This window comes from Poecilia formosa, unplaced genomic scaffold, assembly GCF_000485575.1.
Source record: "Poecilia formosa unplaced genomic scaffold, Poecilia_formosa-5.1.2 Scaffold1168, whole genome shotgun sequence".
Lineage (NCBI taxonomy): Eukaryota > Metazoa > Chordata > Actinopteri > Cyprinodontiformes > Poeciliidae > Poecilia > Poecilia formosa.
The window spans coordinates 1,001-9,679 of record NW_006801107.1 but is presented as its reverse complement, the minus strand read 5'-3'; the positions used below and the strand labels follow the sequence as shown (position 1 = coordinate 9,679).

Sequence of the window (8,679 nt, the reverse complement as noted above, 5' to 3'; positions counted from 1 at the left end):
GTGGAAGGTCAGCAGCTTCTCTGTTTGCTTCAACCTTCATCAGGAGACAAGAAATAAATTATTACTTTGATTCATTTCAGGGAGAATCACCTCCATCTCTCCTCCACCTTCATCCACCTCTACTCCTGACCTCCAGAACCTCCACAACAATATCCATTGTCTCATTTTCTTCAGTGCTGCTGTTTCTCTGCTCTACCTGGTTCTGCTGGTTTAATTTTTTTATCCAGATGGACCATGAAGGTGAGAATCTGACTAAAATAATCCCAGCAGGAATATTAAATGTGTTTTAACTCAGTTCAGGTTCTCAGACAGCAGAACGTTACCTTGTTGATCTGCAGAACTTCATCACGGTCAGAACCTGCTGGTTCTGTTGCTCCACCTTATCGTCCTCCTGAATGCAGAAAGTATTTTATTTTACAGTTTACAGATTTCATGATGACTGGTTTTTAATCCAAACATCAACAGGAGGTCAGTGAAAAGCAAACCAGATGTTTCAGTCTTAAACATGATTCTGTCCTTCACTGGGTGGATGACGTTCAGACCTCAGCTTCCTGTTGGTTCAGGAAAGTTTAATCAGACCTGATCAGAACCGACCCGATCTCATCTGATCATCTGAAGTCTCAGTTTCTCCTCTGTGGTCTGAAGGTTTTAGTGACAACAGATGGAGACAGATTAGTCTCAGCTGCAAGCAGCTCAGACCTTGAAGTCTGAGCTGCTTGGTGTTTTTCTGCAGCAGTGGAACATGCTGTGGTCTGCTTCTAATGTCACCAACATCCTGCAGTTCAGACCAACCAGAAAGAACCAGAATGTTCCAGAGAACTTTAACCGTCTGCTTCTTTTGAAGGACTGAATATTTATGTTTCCAGTCCTGCAGCTGCTGAGTTTCTGAGAATCGTTCAGAGTCACGTGACTCCATCAGCTGATGATGAAACATCCTCCTGCTGCCACCTACTGGCGGAGCGCTGTTATTACAACTCAGCTGACAGAAACGCCCTGGGACTTCTTGAGAAAGAGGCTCAGATCTGGAACATCTGGACTAAGGCAGCATGTCCTAGTCAAAGGCTCCAGTCCTGCTGTGATGAACTAACATGTTGGAACAAAACAGGATGTGTAGATGTCCAGATTATAATCCAGAATCCTGAAGAACCGAGCAGAACAAACTTCACTGCAGATGGAGAAATAATCCAGAAAACATGTTTGACATATTTATATTGTAAACTTTTATTTTTCACAGTCAGATTCTGGGTCAGAACTTTATTTTCATCTTAATGATGAATCAGTTCCCAGATCATCCTGAACATGAAGTGATAAATGTTGAAACACAGAGAGACTCTGAGACCTGAAGGAGAATGAAAACATCAGCTGAGCTGTAATACCAGCTGTCCGCCACTAGGTGGAGTAAAACCACAGCAGCTCCAGAACCAGAACCAGGAGTGGATCAGAACCACACTGAGTTTTACTCAACAGCAGAGTTTAATTCACATAAATCTGCTTTTAATTATGTATCTAAATAATGTAAAAACTGGATTTATTTGTTTTAATATTCAGATGTTTTAACCCATTTTGAAGTTTTGTATCTGCTGCAGGTAAGAAAAATAAAATCTCAAATAAAATGTTATTAATTTGTTTATTTTTTGGTTAAATGTCGTCTAATGGTCTGACTTTAGCTCCATCCAGCCAAAACAGTGATGAGTAACATCTTCAACCTTTTCAGACTGAACCAGAACGCAGTGAACTAGAAATCACAAGAGGTGATGAAGATGAGGAGGACGAAATGGAGGAAGAGGAAGGAGCTGGCTGGAGGAGCTGCTGTTTGTTGCTGCTGCAAACAGCAGCTTCATAATGTGTCTCTGCTCTGGCCTAAAAATGCTTTGGGCAATTCCCCAAAATGTTCTGTTTAGGAAATTCCCTGGAAAAGTTGATGAATGTTTTATGAACACATGAGTTCATGCAGGTGGGAACAAGAGGAGCTTCAGGGGAAAAAAACTAAAAGATTCAACATGTTTCAACCTGCAGCCTGAGAGAAACTTCTGGAAAACTGAAAACATCAGGAAGTCGTTCTGCAGGAATAAAAACAAAACCAAAATTCTTTAAGGTTCAGTTATTATCATCTCAGTTAGGATCTTTAGTTGGTAACAGGACAGACCATAATAATAAAATATATGTTGCAGAGAAAACCTCATAAATTCATCTGTATCACCCGTTTCAGTAGCACGGCAGTTCAAAGAGCTTCATATAAAAACATTAAACTAGGAAACAAACATGAAACATTACATTTCACCATCATTCAAACCATCAACACACATCAGATATAAATGTAGACAAATGAGCCAAACACATCCAGCTGAAAAATGGAAGAGGGTTTTATTTCCCGACTGTCCTCAGATGGAACAACATTAACGTTGGTTTGATTTGGTACAAAAAAAATAAAGAAACTTGTGAAATGTGTTATTAAAACAATTAATTCAAACAGATTTTCAAAATTAAAAATACAATTTCCCTAACTTGAGAATTACAAATAAAAACATTGACACCAGAAAACACAACAGCAGTAGGTTTGTTAAATGGACCCTACGAAAAGCACCACTACATAAGCATTCTGTATACATTCCTAAAAAATAACATACAACTTTGCAAGAAACATTCATCTAAAGATGTATAACATTTTAAAGGACCTCAAAGGAATCAACAAACTGAACTCACTTCCAAAAGGCCAACAGATCGTCCAGAGTGGAGCAGATTCTCACCTGGGCATTTTATCTCTCCTCTGAATACAAATACACAAAACAGGTAAAACAAACGATATACTGAGGATAAACTGATATTTAATATTCAACACTCACGCCGTCACACAGAAATCTCCCTCAACGGTTACAAAGGCCAAATCTCACCGCTCATATAAATCAATCAAAATAAAACCTCATCACTACAAAAAAAGAAAAGTCATCAGTAAAGTTTACAGCACCAAGTTTATAATTTTTATGTTTTATTTATTAATTTGCTTTTACTTATTATTTGTCTACTAACATTACAGATTATTCCCAGGTCAGGTTATCAAGTTATGAAGTTTTTACTGTTATCTTTACAGCTTCAGATGGGGCCCACGGCTGTTCCACAGAAATGATGGCACATAAATGCATTTAAAGCCGGACCAATCACACCGCTGGCACCTCTGCTTGTTGCCTCGCGCTGCAGTAGCTGGATTAAGTTTACCTCTTCGTGGAAACGGCGCGCCTCCTGTCACTCAAACTGGACACACGCTGACTTGTATGGATATTTACATCAACCTACTGTGAGGAATTATGAACCTTTCCAGAGGTTTTGATCAAGGTAGGATTTTAAACACCACTCTGGTTAGCTCTGGTTGCGCAGCTCTATGGGTGCGTTCACACTGCAGCCTGAAGTGACTCAATTCCAATTTTTTTGACGTAATGCAACCTGTATCTGATCTTTTCATGGCAGTGTGAACAGCACAGGTCGGATTATATTTCGAGTGTGACCCATATGTGACCCAACGTTCAGGTCGCATTCATCCGAACTGAACGTCACTGATTCTCAACAAATCTCACTATTCTGTATCCTGATACGCGCAAGCGGGTAGAAAAACAACAACCATGATGGACTATAATGAGGATTAAGTTGTTAATATGCTGCTCCGGCCGATAACAACTTCAAATATATAAGCTAAGCTCCACCTTTAGCCTCCATGTTCACTAAACACTGAGATCTTCTTCTTTTTATGGCAGTTGGCAGAACACTGAGAACGCTGACACTATTGCGCCCTCTACTGCTCATGCGGGACACTTTCAGGTCATTGGCCCGTTCAGACTGCAAAACACATAAAGGTCGCATTTACTGGCAGTGTGAACGGCCCCCGCAAAAAAATCGGAATTGCCAAAAAATCGGAATTGAGTCACTTCAGGCTGCAGTGTGAATGCACCCTAAGTGAATTTTGAATATTGAAGGACTGACTGGTGAGCTGTGGTAAAGAAATGCCTGTAGGTGCTCACCTCACTCAGACCTGCTCCTCTTCGTCTTCGACCTGCTACACTTTGCAGGAAGTGTAGGTATCAGAGGAAGTGGTGCGCTTGACTGTGACCTTTGACACATCCATGTGTGATGTGAACCCCTGGCCAACCAATCTAATCGATTCAAAGGGCTTTACCAAATTGATATTGAATTGGAAAAATCAATTGAAATTCCGTGATGGGTGGATATTTTTACCTCTAAGCTTTATAAATGATTCTAAAACCCATTAAATCTAAATCAGCCTATAAAGAGAAGAAGTAGAAGAACTGTCAGTCCGATCAACGGTCCAGAAGATCCGGCTCTGCTTCCTCTGCCTACGAGGATCCTTGAACCTGTGGAGGAGAAGCAGCAGTGAGAACGAGGCTGTCAGTGGAAACTGGCTTCACTTGGTGCTCAGTGACAAATCAGGTCTGTCAGGAAGAGATTTTCTCCAACATGACCAGAGTTTCTGATTGTTGAACCACATGATCAGCTTCTCTTCAGACCATCTGTTCTGTTTTTATCAAGCCGTCTCCATCTGCAGCTCCACAGCTTCCACCATCTCTGCCATCCTTCCCTCAGTTCCCATCATTAATCAACATCTGAAATAAACCCTGAACATGATCATTCAGATTCCAGGTCCAACAAATCACTTGGCTTGATGAGAAACTTCCCTAATGGCTGACCTGTCAGGTAACCATCAGGTGGAGAGCAGTGGACAGACCAGGCTCTGTCTCAGGAAAAGCATCAGCCGACATCTGGACTTCATCCGATGTACCAAAACCAATCTGAGAAACTCAGAGCTTTAGAGGGAAACTCACTCAGCCAGGAGCCTGGATCTCTAAGCCTGACTTCAGCTCCAGCTTACATCCTGTCTGATCCTCATCTGTTTGCAGATGATGTGATGCTGTTTGTATCTGCAAGTTAAACTGATGTGATCAAGAAGAAGCTGAGCTGAAAGACAAAGCTCCCAGTTTACTGGTCTGTCTCCACTCCAACCCTCATCTTCTCCAACAGAACCAGACAGCAGAGACTAACGGGTCGGTCCTCCTCAGACTGACTTCACTCTGCCCTGTCTCTGTCCTTCCTCCAGCTGAGACATGGAGCCGAGTCATTTCTGGACGGCCCAGAGCTCAGCTGCTCTGAGCAGAGCTGGTTCAGATCCCGGATTTCTTCCAGCTGCAGTAGGAGCTGCCTGGAGGAACCATCAGTTTTTCTCCACTGAACATGTTACCTCTACGGCTCTGTTAGGTGAAAATTCCTCAGTCAGGATTATTTAACACCAGGTCCATGAGATGAGAACCATAGGATCAGAAACCCATGAGCAGGTCAGATCCAGAGTGAGTTGGACTCTGACATCAGTTTCAAGCAGAGGATAGGAAACCCTGAACAACAGAGACACAGTGTGACTCCTGAGCAGCTGCAGTAAACAACATCTAACCCTGGATATGCAACCCAGACTGGTTCATTTGGTGAGATTATGACCATTAGTTTATTAAAGAGCTTATTTAATTTCCTCCACTCCAAGCTTTGGATGAGTAAAAGACACAATATGGATGAAGAACATCTTAAGGTCTTTAAAAACATGATGACCAGCAGGAAGCTGCTGAAATCTGGTCCAGACAGACGGACTCACCTCGAGCAACTTCCAGGTTGACGATGCAGACGTGTTTTAAATTCCTTTTGTTTGCTTCATCATAAACGACTTGACATTTGTATGTTCCTCTGTCTTCAGGCGCCACGTTCCTCAGAACCAGAGACACGTCTCCGTTCTTCATCTGTCTGTCCTTCAGATCCACCTGGTCCTTAAAGGACTGCTGCTGATATGTGACAAACTGTGGACTTCTGAACAGAAGAACAGAATCTGAACCCAGATCATCCCTGGTCCAGTCTACTACTTTGATAAGTCCGCTGTTTGTAAGCCGACATGGTAGAATGGCTTCCTGTCCAGGTTTCACTGTGATGTCGATCTGACCTGAAGGAGAGGAAACAAGACATTAAAGACTCTGGTTTCTGAGTTTCACCAAAAGAAAAACTGATGAATAATGAATATAAATAAGTTACAGAATATTTAAATGATCTGGTTCAGCTCAGCTGTTCTGGACCGTAAAGCAGTAGTTTTCATGATGTGATACATTTTTAGTATTGCTTATGTTTCTAAAAATAAATATGAGTGAATATTAAAAAAAGAGGTAACTCAACCTTGTTACCAGTCAGACTGGTTAGTTAACTGGTCACCAGTTTGACGTCCATCCCAGTGATTTACATGAAGGGATCCAGATTCACGATGACCCAACTCATCCTCTGTGGTAGAAAACTGTTGGTCTCACCAACAAAAACTAAACATTATAAATAACTTTTATAGTATGTAATTATATAAATAGATTTTGAACAAGAGATTCCTCAAACAAATAAATTGTCTTTTCACTTATTTAACATTTTTAATACATTGATCTCAATAATGTCTTTTGCTAGTTCAAGATTTATGAAGTTTAATGAGTTTAATTAGTAAATATTGTAGAGATGTTTCTGTCAGAAGTTTCTCCATCTCAGTGGAGATGGATCATAAACTCATCTCATCCACTGTGGTGGTTGATGTCTCGTTTGAGGTTCACAACCATCCAGCATCTAACGCTCTTATCCTCACAGTCAGTGGAGGCCTTGCACTCATCTCCAGGAGAACCAATCACAGCCACTGGTTTGGAATGACATCATCTCATCTCATCCAACCATAACTCAGCATGGAGGCGGATAGAGAAACCCAGGAGGACAAAGCAGCAGCCAGAGCTCAGCTCCATGTTTGTTTCTAAGCTTCTGTGTTAATTATTATATTTACCAGGGTTTCTGTTAGAGCGGAGAAAAACATCTTTCCTGTTTTTTCTCTTTTTGGATGTGGTAACATTTAAATAAAAAATATTTAAAATAGTTTTATTTTTTAATTGTATTTTATGCTGAAGTTTTTACATCATCAGGGAGTTGGGAAGTTACAAGGTTCAGAAAAATCACTTGGAAAACAGAACAGCAGTTTACTGATATTACAAGATATATTATTTTCTTTTGAATACTTGAGAATTTTCAAAAGCTTCTTTACTTTAACTTCAGTAAAATTCAGACTGAGAAACTTTACATGTAGTTGAGGATAATATCAATACTTTTACTACTAGAATTATCTATTTATTTATTCTTTCTTTTCAACTTCTACCAAAATATCAGTGACTCTGAAGGTTAATCAATGAATAGAGAACATTAAAATAAAGCAAATAAGAAATAACTGATTAAAGGAAAATGACACCATTTGATAATGTTCTGTTTTGTCTTTGTTCTGAATGTATCCATCTTAATCCTAATTCAAAAATACTTTATTATTCCTATAGAGAAATTAAACAATAATGTCAACTCCTTGTCTTTTTTTGTTAGTTTTTCTGTTATTTGTAGGGTAACAGAAAATTTGCACTAATTTGTTGGTCTGTAATGTTTGTTCTGCATTAGTTGGTGAATAAAAATAAGAAGTTCTAGAGTCGAGTAGTTGGACAAAATCAACCAGCAACAGACAGAAAACAGCAGCAGGAACCAACTGGATTCGGTTATCCGATCGATCAGAACCTCTTTACTGCCATAAACATCAACATTTCCTCAGTTAGTGTGAGTCTAATGTGTTTCAGCTGTTTTGGTGGGACTTACCAGAAAATGTGTAAGAAATGCCTGAGACCAGAACCAGAACCAGCAGCTGCATTAAAGACGCCATGAGGAGAAACAACCTTCAGATCAGAGGACGAGTCTGAACTTGCAGACAAAGCAGTTCACATATTTCCTCATTTAAAAAAACAGCTGCCGTTTCAAAGAGGCGGGATTATTTCAGTCTAAAATACATTTAAAAAATTTTATTTCTCTAAGTAAAACTTTATTTTATTTAAATATTTTGTAGATAATAGATGAAGTCAGACGTTAAACAGTTAAACCAGAAAAACAACTAGACTGGTCAAACCTGAACTGGGTTTATTATTTACTGAAGGTCTATTTTATTCATCCACAAGAAAAAGTGTCCAAATCTGGACAGGAAAATAAACCGACTCTTTGTTGTGTTATTATTTTATTAGCTAAAGCATAAACCGCATTATTATGCATTTAATTCATTATTAAATCCAAAATAAAACATACAAAATAAGAGCAATGACAACTTCTAACAGAATCTATCTTATTTTGGGAGGTTCCGGTTGGCCCAGTGGATCCGCCTCCTCCAACATGTCCATTCCTGCAGCAGCTGCTAAATGTTCCTACCTCAGCTAACACCAACTCCCTCCTGGTGCCTAAAACCTTTTCTTGGTTGGTTTGATGCAGCCGTCAGCTCAAACAGCTCACTGGAGCGACTTGAACAGCGACACTCAACGCGACACGGTTTGTTTGCAAAAGACTCCAACTGTGGCAAAACGTTTAAATTAACAGCAAATACTAGTTGATAGATTGTTGGTGGGCAGAATACTTTGAAGACCTCCTCAATTCCACCAACATGCCTTCTGTTGAGGAAGCTGAGCCTGGGGACTCTGGGTTGGGCTCTCCAATCTCTGGGGACGAGGTCGCCAAGGTGGTCAAAAAGCTCCTCGGTGGTCAAAAAGCTCCTCGGTGGCAGGGCCCTGGGGGTGGATGAGATCCGTCCGGAGATCCTTAAGGCTC

The 8,679-nt window shown here is 40.3% G+C and overlaps 2 protein-coding genes across 2 annotated transcripts in view; one reads left to right on the top strand and one right to left on the bottom strand.

Moving 5' to 3' along the window:
• LOC103132629 (low affinity immunoglobulin gamma Fc region receptor II-a-like) overlaps positions 1-238 on the top strand; it is a 1,312-nt gene extending 1,074 nt beyond the window's left edge. Inside the window, exon 5 of the mRNA XM_016667486.1 lies at positions 228-238. Within this exon, the coding sequence (XP_016522972.1) occupies positions 228-238 (11 nt within the window). The remainder of the gene's footprint in view (positions 1-227) is intronic.
• A 3,646-nt stretch (positions 239-3,884) lies between these two features.
• LOC103132628 (sodium channel subunit beta-2-like) lies at positions 3,885-7,826 on the bottom strand. The gene is made up of 3 exons (XM_007544431.2): positions 7,690-7,826; positions 5,645-5,983; positions 3,885-4,361 (listed from the first exon to the last, which is right to left on the bottom strand). Exons 1-3 carry the CDS (start codon positions 7,751-7,753, stop codon positions 4,267-4,269), a joined length of 498 nt encoding a protein of 165 aa, XP_007544493.1. The 5' UTR covers positions 7,754-7,826; the 3' UTR covers positions 3,885-4,266.
• Positions 7,827-8,679: the final 853 nt, after the last annotated feature.